General features: G+C 42.7%; 2 protein-coding genes across 2 annotated transcripts; one reads left to right on the forward strand and one right to left on the reverse strand.

Annotated features, from left to right (window-relative positions):
* The first annotated feature begins 3,155 nt into the window (after window positions 1-3,155).
* On the forward strand, window positions 3,156-3,991 carry LOC124700453. The gene is made up of 3 exons (XM_047232611.1): window positions 3,156-3,370; window positions 3,453-3,590; window positions 3,679-3,991. Exons 1-3 carry the CDS (start codon window positions 3,170-3,172, stop codon window positions 3,748-3,750), a joined length of 411 nt encoding a protein of 136 aa, XP_047088567.1. The 5' UTR covers window positions 3,156-3,169; the 3' UTR covers window positions 3,751-3,991.
* LOC124700341 (isoamylase 1, chloroplastic-like) lies at window positions 3,918-14,511 on the reverse strand. The gene is made up of 18 exons (XM_047232514.1): window positions 14,155-14,511; window positions 13,848-14,030; window positions 13,650-13,742; window positions 13,285-13,437; window positions 12,615-12,691; window positions 11,969-12,110; window positions 11,776-11,883; window positions 11,567-11,652; window positions 11,098-11,169; window positions 10,896-11,022; window positions 10,583-10,669; window positions 6,255-6,347; window positions 5,606-5,764; window positions 5,143-5,226; window positions 4,781-4,861; window positions 4,622-4,701; window positions 4,386-4,503; window positions 3,918-4,296 (listed from the first exon to the last, which is right to left on the reverse strand). Exons 1-18 carry the CDS (start codon window positions 14,509-14,511, stop codon window positions 4,039-4,041), a joined length of 2,358 nt encoding a protein of 785 aa, XP_047088470.1. The 3' UTR covers window positions 3,918-4,038.
* Between the last annotated feature and the right edge of the window lie 908 nt (window positions 14,512-15,419).

Genomic DNA, 15,419 nt, shown 5'->3' on the forward strand with positions numbered 1-15,419 from the left:
AACTAGTCTATGACCAACATCACCTATTGTATATTTGAAAAAAGGGAATAAACTAAATAATCCACGCATGGTTGTAATGATGTTATATGAAGCATTTTGTTTGGGCTCCTGACTTGCGTCAAACTGATCTACAGATACCCAACCAACATTAGATATTCCTTTCAATCGCTAGAATGGATACATGCAGAATTTGTGTATCTGGTTCAGGAGGTTGTTGTGGACATATGAAAGTATTAATTTTAAAACTTGCAAGTCTGACGACAGTCAAAAACGAGGTCAGTCTTTTGTTCTTCAAGAGACTCTATTAGTCAAAAGTCGTTTCTACGCATTTTATTTTTCGTCATATCTAATTTGGCACCTATTTTATACGTCAATGCCGATTATGTCACTCCAGTTTACACCTTTGCTCTTACATATATTAAGTGCATGTTTATGGAGCTGCACCGAGAGATGCTACTGAGTTTAGGTCATATCCATCCTGAATAATTGATTATTGTTCAGGTTCCGACGGGAGACATACCAGATTCTAGGGAAGCAAGCTCAGAAAGGAAAAGTGCACTAGAGCTTGCTATGAATAGGCAGAAGGGAAGAAGTTCTGATGCTATAATAGCACCAGAGATTGGGATGGAGTTCGATTCATTACAGGAGGCATATGACTTTTACAATCTTTACTCATGGGAGATCGGTTTCGGCATAAGATACGAGCAGTCAAGGAAGAATGTTGCAAAGAGCAAAACTGTGCAGGAAATAACTTGCGGCTGTGAGGTAATTCAATCAAAGTCTAACTTTCAGTCAATACAACAAAATAAATTCTATCTTTTTTAAAGTGTGTTTTACTGGCATGTGAGAAAATGAGTATGACAAGTTCAATTATCTCTACAGGGGAAGCCTAAGCATGTGAACACAAAATCAGCATGTTGCGGCTGCCTAGCCATGATCCGTCTGCACCGAACTACTAATAATGGATGGTACATTCATGAGTTCAGAAATTACTCCTAGAAAGAGCCCTGGGCAACCCGGCCAACCAAGGGCTCTGAAGGGGGATTTAATCCTGGCCGTTCGTCTGCCCTTAAACAGCAAATTTTCACTCCCGCTTGTCACCAAGGCCGTCCGATGTTGTTAGTTCTTTTTTCACTCGTTTATGTCCCAGTGCGTCTATGACGCGTGGGATCGGCAAAGCGCGGGGTCCGGTGGTCGGGGGCAGCCAGCCACACTCGTTCGCGGTCACCTTCCTTCTCCCATCTGGGCACTCAAAACCTAGATCGGGAGCACACCCGCTCCCCAATCCTGGAGGCTTTTGCTCTTTGTTTGTGTAGACACTGGAGGCTTTGGAAGATTTGGATGGGGCACAAGTCGGGATACTCCTGTTCATCTTTGGTAAGTGTGCCAAGACATTGGTAATCTTGAAGCGTTAGAATCTGGATTTAATGTACTTTTGTTGCAAACTGAAATTCAATTGATCAATTGTACTAAGCCATAAATAATGGGGTGATGATTGTGGCACTGGTAATCTCCCCTTGAATTCAAGTTTAAGCTCATATGAATGTCGTTGTGCAGTGGTTCTCATATGAATGTCATTTCCATGCTTTGATGTGTAATAATAAGTTTCAGTAGATGCATCTTGCGTGGGCTCGGCAGGTTTTTGTTTTCTGTTATATAACAAATTCACACGGAGCTGAGCAGTACATTGAGTGGCGTCCAGAGCTCGTGATGCAATCATCTAAGTTGGGCACTTTCCGCAGCCACAGGCTTGCTCATGGATGGGGAGGACAGTAGTCACATGCTTGCTCGTGTTGTCCTTTTAAAGTATAACAGTACCCCTTTAGTGGACAGTGACAATGCTGCTCTAATCTGAATTAAACTTCTGCTATCTCAGATGTTTCCAGAGATATCAAGAAGTGAACTGATCTCTGCCCAATGTCCAGTTCAGAAAGATTAATCGATCTGGCAACCAGGGTGTGCATGAACTTGCAAAAGTGTGGCGTAGTGTGTTGATTAAATAAAGTTGCTTCGGTCTACTCCATCCTGGAGTTAACTATGTGTGAGTGTATCAAAGGTACCTCTTCTAGGTTAATATAAGTTAGTTTCTTACGTATATGGGCAAACCACTGTATTTTTTTGCTGAGCAATTTGTTGGCTACCCTAAGTTGTTTAACTACAGCCATTTGTTGTTAGCTTCATCCTGATGTATTTTTATTGAACAAAATAACACTCTTTCATATGTACTTTGAAATAAAATAAAATAACACTACTTCTTAGCCGATTAAAACTTATGGCTACATTACTGTCTCGCTTTTGCCTCTGCGCCGGGGCGAACCTGGTCATCTAGTAAAGAGAAAAAAGCTTGTACCAGGTCATTGATCGGTCCTTGCCCATAGAACATGTCCCACATAATTTATTCTAAATTTGTAAATTTTTATTGTGCTTAAAATATAATTTCCTACTATACATTAAAACGGTAGAATGCACCTTGTTGGCTATGTGCGAATATTTTTTTAACAAAAAAATAACTGTCTCTTTTGAACTGGGATCTCCGTTTGCGGGCATAGACCACCCTAAACAGATAGTGTTCGTGCGTCACACAGTTCTTGTTGTAAAAAATGCAGTCTTCTGTGCCCAATATTGCCTTACGCCCATAAAACAGAAAAAAACAGTATCATGGCAAAAAGTAGCAGAGGACAACAGTACGTGTTTCCTTAGAAAAAAGAAAAAGAACAGTACAAGCTGGTACAATAAGGGCCTGCCCGACGTACAACTTCAGCTGGTGCTGGTACAAGGACGTACTGTCAACTCGGAAGGGAATCAAAACCAATACAACGCGTTGAAAACTGCAACGGGGCATCTCCAGCCAATACATCAAGCACGTAGGAACCTAGTCAACATGCAGCACATATCCCCATGATTTGCCAATGGTACCGATAGAGTCCGGGCGCCATAACAGCTGGAGAAAATCTGCGTTGGTTGACTTCAGACGACTTGTAGAACCAGCGAACTGAGATTCTGCTTGGACCCAGGTGTCAGACTGTCAGTCTTGTCTCGCGATTGGGTGGACTTGCGTGGGCCCGTGACGTCAGAATTCGGGACCCATGTCCTTCCCTCGCAATTTTATCCAGAGGGAGTGGTGGACTGGTGGTGAGGCGATCAGGCGAAGCTGACTCGCTGAGCAGGAATGGCTGTGCAATGGTGCAGCGCGACGAGCCTGAACCGTTGGTGCCACCGCCTGGCGCCGCCGATGCCGCTCCGGGCGTCGGCGTCGACCTGGTCGCCGTCCCTGCAGCCGATGAGGATCGGCTGCGCGTCCGTCCCCAGGGAGGTCGCCGTGGCCGCGGCGGCAGAGGCGGCTCTGCCGGAGGTTGAGGCGGACATGGAGGTTAGCATCTCTCAAACCTCATGGACCTGATCGTTCAAGCTAACGATCGATCCTCACCTGCCATATGTGATCTTGTCCCAAGGAAGAAGGTGAAGTAGAGTGCGAGGACGGGTGCGGCGGCACGGGGTGGCTGCTCTGCGACTTCTGCAAAGGGAAGAAGAACAACGTCAAGTCCGAGAGCAGCCCCCGGATCTACCGACGCTGCCCGACCTGCAAGGCCGTGAGTTCCTTCTCCTATCTTAGCTTCAGCTCTCTTCCTCACTTCAAGCGGCCGATGACCAACCATCGGCGTCCCTTGTCTGTTGCAGGCTGGGTACATCCTGTGCCAGAGATGCAGGGTCTACAGGTGCATCACATATCCAGAGAGCAACGTCTCGTGATCACCGGAGGCAGACACAACAAGCAAGATCGAGCTGCAGACTTTGGATGTGATCATCTGATCGTTTTGCTGTTTCTTTTGTTTTTCTTTCAACTGTGTGGTGACTGCAATGTCAATGAATGTTCTCGTAGCTTGGTCATCAGGAAAACATATCTGATCACCACAAACTTTGCAATTTGCACATGTATCCATGGATCGATTAGGTTACTGGGAATAGATCATTTGCACACTCTGGTGATACATGAAAGGCCTACATATATACTCCTACTATTTACTGTCCATTGGTCTTTCAAACATCAGGGCACGATACAAGGATGACCGAGGAGTAGCTGAGCATGGGGTAGAGATTGGAGTTGAGGAAATGAGAGAACTGGTATACAGTGGAAGCGCGGTCAGGTAAGTCATCGCTGAGGAAGTCGTATGGCGCTGGCTTGCCTGTGTCCACCACCGGTTCCCACCGGTGGCCTATGCGCTCCGGGAGCTCAACAATGGCCGGCAAGTGGCTGGTGTTGAAGGCCACGTAGATCTCACCTTTCGTTTCATCTTTCTGTGGTGAGATACATGGGAGCATTGTTTAGTTTCTGCTACAAATGGTTTACTGAAACAACTTTGGTTATGTGAGAATTATATCTGTACCATGGAGAAGGCAACGAAACGGCTTTTCTCAGACCAGTCAGGCTTCCCAGGGTGATGACCATGCCACTGCAACCGCTCAGCCGTTGGAAAATCCTCGAGGCCAAGACTCTCGCACTCTCTACAGTGCAGACAAATAGACAACACTAATTTGATTAGGCTGTCAAATGACTCTTTAAGCATTTGACGGCACCTCCAGTTGTTCCACCCAGAAATTACTCAACATAAATAGTACTTACTTGCGGAATTTGGTCATGAGGCAACAGAATCGGTGCAAGTCAGAGGATTGTTCCTTTTTATCCCAGCGGAAATAATTGACCTATTCAAGAACCAATATGTATGAATGGGAAGATTTAAAGATAGTTATCTAGAAAAACACATGACCAAATTGGACTAACATAATTATCATGACAGTATGTATTGTTGTTGCCGCTCTTTGTATGGCCATATTCATCCCCCATGTAGAACATTGGAACTCCCTACCAATTGGAAAAATGGAAATGTTTAGAAGGTCCGAAATACTGAAGAAGATGAATTGAAGAATTTAACTTTGGGAGATCTCAGATATGCAATCCCTTCATGTTGGCTATCATTATTCGCATGTATGGAGGTAGGAGCAAAACTGAAACCAAGATACTCTGTCAAACTTGACAGTCCGTTGACACACGCTGCCTGTTTGGGCGTTTCACCTGACCACATTTGCCATTTGGAAAAGAACAAGCAATTCAATATCTTGAAGAGATCAGATTGTAAGGCTTACTTGAGAAACCATGAGACAAACAAAGAAATTGCGCATTTGCCTCTTCCTCAATGTTTTGACCGGCAATCTTGCGAATTCTCCTTCCTATATTGTTCACATGAAATCGTAAGTACATCTTGCACATGATTCTGAACCTTCTTGGCAGTTGGCATACAAGTTTGCTCCAAACTAAAAGAACATGCCGTTACTTAAAATCATTTATATGTAGAGGGGTCTGCTGTGAGGTAAACAAAGAAAACGTTTATCAAAATCGAGTACCGCCTCCTGTACCGCCTCGTGCACAAAATACAGTATCAACTTTGTATGTACATCAACGATCAACTGCCTCATGCACAAAATATAAGGCGAAATTTCTTTATGCCCTAACAGTTTAGCTACAGATAAAACCATATGACAACATTTGTCAGCCATTTGACTAGAGGTAAAGCAAGAAAAATACAAAAACAGGATAGTTCAGCATTACCTCCCCACAATTCCAGCTAAGATTGTGATTTTCTCCATCTTTGTTGTTCTCCCCATTTGATAAATTGTATTTGTTGTTATATGTTACCAAATCAGCCAGTGTAAACCCATCATGTGCACATACAAAGTTGATACTGTGCCAAGGTTTCCTTCCTCCTGCCTGGTAATTGCAGTGACCAATAACTAGTTACTGAATTGATTACTATAGAAACCAAATAGGATTTTGTGAGTAACAGATCAAATTATCCGACACATTAATTCCGACGTTTTCTCCTACAAGTAGATATGATGCTAACTTCACACTGACACGAAGTGCTAGGTTGATTTCATTTCTTTAAGGGAAAAACAGAGACAGTTTTATCAATATATGGTACCACAGATAGTGTTAGGTTGATTTCATTTCCAATAAAGCTGTTTTCTTCCAAACATCATAGGGCTTGTTCTCACTCCAAAGAAATGAGATGATTGAATCTTTTAAGTGGATTAGCCACTAGAAATAAATAACTAACTGAAAATCCCTATGTTCCTTCATTTGCAGATTGGCTCTCAGAACCTATATATAGAACTAGTGTTATACTTCTAGGCCAAATGCAACAACTTATCCAGGTGACATTTCACTGGATCGATTTACATGTATTGGCACGACATACCTGGTATAGGTGTGGACTTCCACAAAGACATTCGGCAAAACCACCAGAAAACCCATCTGTCCCTTTAATAAATTGGCGCACGATGTCCCGGTACTGAGAAAACAACCACATATGTCAGTACTATCATGAAACATCTAGTACAGAGGTAAAGTGGGAAACATGCCACATATTGTTTTTGTTGAAGATGGATGCTCACCAGCAATTAACTGATATATACACATTTAATATGGTACTGTTTGTTATTGATTTTTATCTTCCATGCCCCGATAAAAACCAAACGTTCAATAAATATTGTCAGTTATGCTGCTTTTTCTATGGAACCAGTAGGGAGTGCCCTAATGATGAGTATATATAATGAGTGTTTATTTAATAATGCACAAATTACAATGACAATAGGATCGTATCGAAAAATCTTTGCCCCACCCTCAAATCAAGCTACAGATAAAGGTCACAGCAAACTAAAATTTCATCCTGCTACTTGCTTAAAACATCCAAAATCTTAAAAAAACACTGAGGTTTAGCTGTTGCAAGTCAAAGCAACATGTTCTTCCATCTATGCTTATTTGTAGGCAGCGAGTTAGTTCAAAAATACATGTACTTTTATAACCAAATATTCCAACAGCGCAACATGACTAGTTTCTTTCAGAAAGTTTGTGTGTGCCCAGTTTGATTTTCGGTGTATGGCAGTATATCAAATAAATATAAAATTTTGATCCAGGAGGCCCGAATAAACTCGAATGTTTCTTGCAGAATTGAGTTACATTCAATTATTTGACACGTTGTACTTCATCACTCAGCTCCCATGTTATCTTCCTTGGGCATTTACAGACGCATTTTTTGGCATATGCTATTTGAGTTTATACTAGTTGGATGCCCGTGCGTTGCCACGGCTCAACAAAATTGAAACTATCAAATAAATTTATGGACATATTTTTCCATTTGATGTGGTTGCTGCTTTTAGACTATCGGCAACACCCCTCTACCCTGGTTTGTGCACTCCCTCTTGCATGTATCCTATCCATGCAAAGAACACAATATTTATCTTCGTCCTACCTTCTCCTCTCTCTCTCCGCCGCTACTTTACCTTCCCTTTTTCGCAACTACTTTTTGTTGTTTTGTTGCTCCTCCAATCATGACAGTCGAATTTCCATGTAGTTCACGTCTAGTGCATTACCCTAATATAGATAGTGAGGCATAAGCAACTACGGAAATTCAATCAATTGTATTATCCTATGCAGTCAGAAGATAATTAATTTCTTTTTTTTTCGAGAAAACGCAAAAGGCTTTTGCGTTTCATTTCATTGAAAAGATAGATAGTTTTACAAGCCTCCTAGGAGGCGGGGTACAGTTAATACCAGTCGTTTGTTTTACAAGATAGATAATTAATTTCTTCATTCAACAGTACAAGTGAGAATATGACATTTGTTGAAGATCACGAATATCATAATTCAGTTAATACCAAATTTCATCATATTTACACAGAAAATCCAATCTTATGCCATTGAAAGTTTGTTTACTTCCACTTAAAAATAGTTTTGTTTCTTACCTAGCCAAAAAGACAAAAGAATCAGTGCCATTTCTCTGCATATCCAACAACCATATTTAATACTACCTATTGAACCTGAACTTGTGCAAATAACCTTAGAGCTCGGGCTCCCTCGAGCATTTTTTTAAATAAAACTGAAAAAATAATTTCAATTTCTGATGAAAATTCAAAACATATACCTGGATGTAGTCAACTATCAGCCGCGGACCTAGTGTCCCTCAAGCTCGGCGGTCAGCTCAGGCTCCCTGGAGCCCTTTAAAGAAATTAAAACTTAATTTCAAAGCTTTAAAAAAACTCAAAAAATATACCTAGATGTAGTCAACTATCGTTGGCGGACCTATTGTCCCTCAAGCCCTGGCAGCCGCCTAGAGGCTGGCCAACAACGCAAAGCCTGTATTTTATTACTATTTTCTACTGTGGTCTTTTACACAAATTTGACATCTTAAGCTTGCTCGACCGGCTTCTACAAATTTGTGGGTTCGCCACTATCAACTATGCGCGTGCAAATTTTTATGTGAAATATCTTGTATTTTAGGCTTAACAAAAAGCACAAATTGGACAACTTTAAAATATTCGAAAGCAGCATGGTTCATGCTTTCATATCTGTATTTTTATCATTTTTGCAGACGATTGAATACAAGGTTTTTCATATTAAAAAATTACATACAGGTAGAAGAAATCATTGAGTACATTTGTTTTCAGAAATAATTTGAATTAAAATGTTTTTTTTAAGTTTTAAAAACGAGCTTCATGGAACTAAAAACGAGCTTCATGGAACTCTGTGCCAAAATGACACACTCATACCATGCCAACAATTGGGAACTGAGGATATGGCTCTAGTAGGAATGTAGAATCATATCAATCACTATCTTCTGGCTCACACACCTTGATCTCCACCTAAGGCTTGATACATTTCTACCATATGTAGAACTCAAGTGCAAAGGTTGAAAAGATTGGCGCTTCTACCTATCCGGCTATCCCCTGCTGGAGCAACATGCATAGCAATATATAGCATGGCCATCCCTGTCGAGTGTCGACCAACACACTTCTGGCATTCTTTGATCTGCTGTTCTGCGCTTACACTTTGCATATCAGTACATGATCTACGAGGTGTCGCACATGTCGTACCTAGTACTTCTTCGCCGGTGGCGCCATGAATATCAGTACATGATCTACGAGGTGCCGCACATGTCGTACCTAGTACTTCTTCGCCGGTGGTGCCATGAACTCGAAGCCACCTGAGCTCGTACCTCCCTGTGCGTCATGAGCTAGACGTTGCTGGCGAGCACGATGTACTGCACACAGGGCTCGTAAGTGGTCGAATCGCGCGAGCCCGTAATCAACTTGGTGCGGTGCGCGTGCTCGTTGAGCGGCAGCAAAACGGCCTACAAGTTGTTGACGAGCACCACGGAGCTGAGAGCCCTTTCTCGGCCATGCCGACGTCCTTCGTGGTGAAGTTGGCGAACTCGTGAAACCTGATGAAGCTGGCAGCAATGCATGCAGCGACCGGGCCAGCTCTGGGTTGTTGCCGGTGACGTGGTCGAGCCGTGTGACCCCGTAGTCCACAACGTTGGGGCTGCCCACGCCCTTGAACTCAGGTAGGATCGGAAGGGCACATCCGTCTCGCCCGGATAGCTGACTAAGCGGAGCAAGACGTCGCCGTAAGGCTCAACCTTGGCGAGGTCCAGTCGCGGCGGAGGCAGGGGAGAAGGCCGAGCGCGCACTGGCATGGAAGGTCTTGACTGTGTCGACGCATAGCCCAGCGGAGCACACCAGAGGCTTTGAGCCGTATGTCGACTTCTACTCGTATATTATGAACACAGAAACGAACAAACAAATTAGACGGACGATTCGATTTTTGTGAGCCGCTCCAGGGAAATATTTAGTCTGGTTGACATGATATTTGTTAGGTAAAATAAGAAAATACTTAGCTTGATCAACCGTGATATTTTTTGAGGAAAAGGAAATATTACTTTATTTACCTATGATAGCTTTCCAAATTCAGAAACGGTCTATTGGAAACATACGATAGCTTGCCTTATTTTGAGAGCTTTTCATCTTAAGAGGTACGCAAATGCATCGGATGGTGTGTGTGAATCAAATGTTTAACTGAGACAGTTAAATGGTTGTCATTCTTCCAATGTTTGATGTCAAAGTGACACACCATCCCCAACTCCAATATAATAGTAAAGATTGACGGCGTCAACGTATAGCCCAGCGGAGCGCACCAGAGGCCTTGATCCGTACGTCAACTTCTACTCGTATATTACGAACATAAAAATGAACAAACAAATTAGACGAACGATCCGATTTTTTGTGAGCCGCTCCAGGGAAATATTTAGTTTGGTTGACATGATATTTGTTAGGCAAAATAAGGAAATACTTGGCTTGATCAACCGCGATATTAAGGAAAAGGAAATATTGCTTTCTTTACCTATGATAGCTTTCCAAGTTCAGAAACGGTCGATTGGAAATATATGATAGCTTGCCTTATTTTGAGAGCTTTCCATCTTAAGAGGTACACAAATGCATCGGATGGTGTGTGTGAATCAAATGTTTAACTGAGACGGTTGAATGGTTGTGATTCTTCCAATGTTTGATGTCAAAAGTGACACACCATCCCCAACTCCAATATAATAGTAAAGATATAAGCACACCATTTTGCTTTATATAAAATTCTAAATATGCCGCAAATATAAGTTATAACTTCTACAGCATTTGCCAAAGAACAACTCCAAATCAAACGTTAAAGAGGTGAAGCCATACAATATACAGTTCTTACCTTCCCATTCCACTCTGACCAAACATTCCAGTGAGGAAATTGACCTACTTGATAAAGACCTCCTGCATCCCATGCTTCAGCAATGAGCTATAATTGCAAACAGGGGAAGGAGTAAGAGGGGCTCCCAAGGAACCAATAGAAGGTTAAGTATGTCCATTTAACGTATACTATTCTATTTAGTATAACTCATAAGGAGCAGATAATCAAAGCTGCTTGCATAAGAACTGTATTTCTCACCAAAACTGAGAAATGGATCATTAGCATCCTAGAAAATGAATGTACATACATAACAGATGTTGAATGAAACAGGTACCTTGACACCTCCGAGAATTGGGTCATTGCTGATCATGTCAATAAGTGGTGGAGTAACAAGAGGTGTCCCTGTTGTAATCATGTCATCTTCTATCGGAGCTCCATACACATTAATTGGATCCCACAGACTTGTAAAAGAAACATTATTTTTAAGAGAATCTTCTGAAAAGGCAAGAGACAAACAAAAAATAAATATAAATTACCTGGAACCTCTGGTCATTATGGATGCAAGATCAAAACGAAAACCATCAACATGCATTTCGGTTACCCAGTATCTACAAAGCAAACTTAATTAGTACAGAAAAAATAGTTTGTCTTGGCAAGAATATAGAATAAATGCTAGTATGCTTGCACCAAATATATAGTGAAGATGGATCAACAGAAGATTCAAGTTTACCCCAAGCAACATATTAGTCCTGTTTCTTTCTCTGTTTATCCATAAACATCCAAAAAAAATATTGATGGGAGGATACAATAGATTTCTCTTTTACTGAAGAAGAATTTCAAGACGCCAAATCTATAAGCACCAAAACACTAGCATTTGTAACGTTTAAAGATACAATACACTGATCAGAAGATTCATCTCCACAAGCTTGCAACTTAATCATATTAAAATGACAATCAGTGAAACAAAACTGAAGTGTTTTCAAGAACTTATGCTTATATCTGTACCTCAAACAATCTACAATGAATTCACGGACAACGGGATGGTTACAGTTGAAGGTATTCCCACAGCCTGAATAGTTATAGAACTCTCCCTGCATGAAGAAATGCCCTTGAAATTCTTCGATCCAAAGACTGAATCTACAGCAGACCTACATAACAAATCTATACTCTATGCATCTATGAAATATAATTATGTAATGAACAAGATATCTCACCTTGGGTGCAAGCATATAGTATGTGCTATTATCAATGCCTCTAAATGATAATATTGGACCATTCTCATTACCCTCCGCTGTATGGTTGAAGACAACATCCAAAATCACCTAACAGTATCATATCTACGCATCAAACTGACAAGTTGAAAATGGAGCAATGACTAGACAAGCATAGCTCATATGACCTGCTTACCTCAATTCCCCGTTTATGAGCCTCTCTAACAAAAGTTTTGAACTCATTTATGGCATCACGGCCACAGTTTTTTATCCCGCCTGAAGTGTATCTCGTCATTGGTGAAAAGAAGTTTGTGGTAGAATATCCCCAAAAGTTCACCCTGGTAAGATAAACAAGTAGTTTATATGAAACAGTATCACAAATTGGCCATGTTTCTAGTGAGAAATATAGCCAATCATAATCGTGTTAAGACACAGACGCATGGTACATTGGAATAATAAGAGGGCAATTAGTGCCGTATATACAAATGAAAGATACACAGATCGAATCCATGCTAGAAAGTATGGAGATGGCAGGACAACATTATGGTAGATTTCACTTCCAGCCATTAACTATTCAACTGTAACTTGGAATTAGTGCGCTCAAACCTTAATTGTGGGTTAATGTCTCGTGGAAAAAAGTATAGCTTAGGTACATACAAAATATAAACAACACTAGCAATAGCAGCTGGTATCAATCACATCGATAAAAACACATAGGATTTATAACTCTCGAGTGACTGCTGAAAAATAATCCTTTGAATAGATATCAGTTGAGGATGCAAAGAATATGTATGAACTCTCATTCAATCTGATGGTCCAATACCAAATTCAACTATACATACTTGGACGAGGAGGTGGAGTACTCCAGCTCGTTGAACTCATGGCAAGGCATCAACTCTACACAATTAACTCCAAGCTCCTGCAGAGCGGGTATTCCAATATCAAACGAAGAATAAACATACAACTAAAAGTCTTAAAACTGCTTTTAATGACCAGTCAAAGAAGAAGAAGTACCAGCCCCCACTCACAAAACTACCGTGAGAACTGTTTACGTAAATAGTATAGAGTTGATAAGCAGCGCGGCATAACATAGTTAGTTATGATAAGTTGTCAAATGGAGGTATAAATTCCTTAATTTTACTAAAAATGTATGTGAACAACTACACCTAACTGTTACAATATACAATAGGTTTCACGCAAATTCAGGATAACTACGTAGTTTCTTACAGAATTATTTTATGTAGTCAGCAGTAGCAACTGTATGTTCAAATAGCCAAGCTTGACACAGCCCCAATTAAAGTGCCTGGATGATAAGTGTTTATGTAAATAGTATAGAGTTGATGAGTATAACATATTTGGTTATGGTTAAGTTATAGAATGGGTACATTTCGCTATATCTAGCTAAAATGTTTTGTCAGTGATACAGTAATTTTTGTACTTTGCATAAATTCAGGATAAACGTAGTTTTTTCTTAGAGAATTAGCTTATGTAGTCCGCAAGTAGCAACTGTACCTTCAAATAGTCAAGCTTGGCCACAGCCCCAATGAAAGTACCAGGATGTTGTACATTGCTTGAATCATGCTTCGTGAATCCACGTAAGTGCATCTCATAGATTACAAGGTCCTCCTGAGGATACCTTAGAGGTAGGTCGCCTTGCCAATCAAACTGCAGATGTAAACCTTTTTACTGCATTTCCAGTTAAACAACTAAGACAAGGGTAACAAATAGTAGATGCAATTTCACTACATTTCCACTTGCAAACATAATATGATTCAGAGCACTTTAACACTAGCGAAACACAGTTAGTTGTCAAATTTTAGCATACAGATACAAATGCACAATGATATTAATCATTACTGTCTTGGTCAATGGTATACCGTGCTATACGGGGGAGGGATCATGCCAGCCATCTGAGGCCAGCAATCGCCACCAGGCCCCGGAACACCATATTCCCCTCGGCTTATCACTGCCTGGAGCACCACCAAAAGCAGAGCAAGTAAGTAACTGCTACTACACACCTTTTTTTTTTTTGCTGTAAACATCACCAAGAAAAGTAAATTCTAGCGCGTCATCACCTTAGCATAAGGATCCACCACGACGTTGGAAGCATCGAAGTGCTGCCCGGAGAAAGGGGCGAAGGTGCCATCGAACCTGTACCCGTAGAGCATGTCGTGCAGCTCGCCCTCGACGAAGACGTGCCAGACGTCCCCCGTCCGGTTGATCACGGGGTCGAGGAGCACCTCCTCGGTCACCCTATCCTGCACCATTTATTTCCGCCCCAGCAACGAAACTCAAAACCGCAGACTCAAGGAAAAAAAAAGGGTGCGTACACGCACGCAAATACGCAATGCTGAATTCTAGTGGTCGGGAAGAAGAGCCCACCGCGTTGAGATCGTCGGGCGCGAAGAGGCAGAGCGATGCGGCGGTGGCGGCGCCGGAGTAGACGGCGAAGTTGACCCCGCCGGCGAGCGCGGTGGCGCCGAGCGGTGTGGGCGTTCCGGCGAGCACCCTGCACGCGCCGCCGAGCGCGTACCTCTCCTCCGCCGGCGCCGGCTCCTCCTCGTCCTCCTCGACCGCCGTCGTCGCGGTTACCACCGCGGCCCGGACCGCCGCGACTGCCATCCCCGCATTGGGGCACGGCCGCGCGACGCCGCGCGGGCGAGGCGCCGTCCCCGGCCGGCGCGCGGGCACGGCGAGGGAGGGGCGCGCGCAGAGGCAGGGGACCTCGGCCATGGCCATCGTCGTGGTGGTGGTGGTGCGGGGAACCCTCGATCGGTGGAATTTTGGGAGGAGCGCGGCGAGGCGTGGTGGGATTATATTTATCGCGGGATCCGCGCTCGTGGGGAGTGTGACTGACGGGACTGGAGTGCGTGCGCGGTAGTGTGGTTGAGTGAGGAGCAGGGCTCGATCATTCACACCGTCCGTTTGCCTTGCCGAGGCGTGTCGCCTTGCGGGCTTGTGCCTCTCACCGTCCATTTGGACCGGCCGCTGCTGATGCCGTGCTACCCAGCAGCAAGATCAAGAGTTCTATAACGTGTTCGGCTGTACATGTGGCAGCCAGCGGAGTACTTGCATGGATAGATGGGGAAAACGATAAAATTGGACACATAGTCCCTAGGAGGGCATCATGACCTAAGACAACATGCTATATAGATCGGGCCCTATGAGTCACTCCCATTTTGCCAAATCAGTTATAACGGAAGAAAAGAGTGCACTTTTCTGTATACTCTTACTAGGTTTCTAACAAAACCTAGATTGGCCCCATGGGTCTTGTAAAGGTGGGCAATTGCTTATCCTTCCCCGCATGACTTATACAAATGTGTACCCTTTTGCAACATGATCCATAAGAACAATGATGCCGATATATTACACGAATGAAATTTCCCACAATGATTTCATATCTCGTCCAAAGGAATTGATCACACCAACTGCAGCCAAAGATGTACTTCGCTTCGGTACAGATATGGAAGCAAAGTTTTGTTTCTTGGGTGTCCGACTAACTAACAATGTACCAAGGACTTGGCAGGTCCCGGAGGTGAAATTTCTATAAACCTTGCAAGCGGCAGTACCTGAATCCGAGAAACCGATAAGATATCTCCGCAAATAAAGAGACCAATAAGATCAAAGAATGATGATGAGAACGAGGT

The sequence above is a fragment of the Lolium rigidum genome, chromosome 1 (genome assembly GCF_022539505.1).
Source record: "Lolium rigidum isolate FL_2022 chromosome 1, APGP_CSIRO_Lrig_0.1, whole genome shotgun sequence".
Taxonomy (NCBI): domain Eukaryota; kingdom Viridiplantae; phylum Streptophyta; class Magnoliopsida; order Poales; family Poaceae; genus Lolium; species Lolium rigidum.

Bases quoted from the DNA above. Each gene is read 5' to 3' on its own strand.
- LOC124700453 (XM_047232611.1), top strand. From the start codon at position 3,170: ATGGCTGTGCAATGGTGCAGCGCGACGAGCCTGAACCGTTGGTGCCAC. The intron at 3,371-3,452 runs GTTAGCATCTCT...TCTTGTCCCAAG, and splicing joins AGGTTGAGGCGGACATGGAG to GAAGAAGGTGAAGTAGAGTG. The intron at 3,591-3,678 runs GTGAGTTCCTTC...TGTCTGTTGCAG, and splicing joins GCTGCCCGACCTGCAAGGCC to GCTGGGTACATCCTGTGCCA.
- LOC124700341 (XM_047232514.1), bottom strand. From the start codon at position 14,511: ATGGCCATGGCCGAGGTCCCCTGCCTCTGCGCGCGCCCCTCCCTCGCC. The intron at 11,884-11,968 runs GTAAGCAGGTCA...TGATACTGTTAG, and splicing joins CTCATAAACGGGGAATTGAG to GTGATTTTGGATGTTGTCTT. The intron at 4,702-4,780 runs GTTAGTCCAATT...GTTCTTGAATAG, and splicing joins CATACTGTCATGATAATTAT to GTCAATTATTTCCGCTGGGA.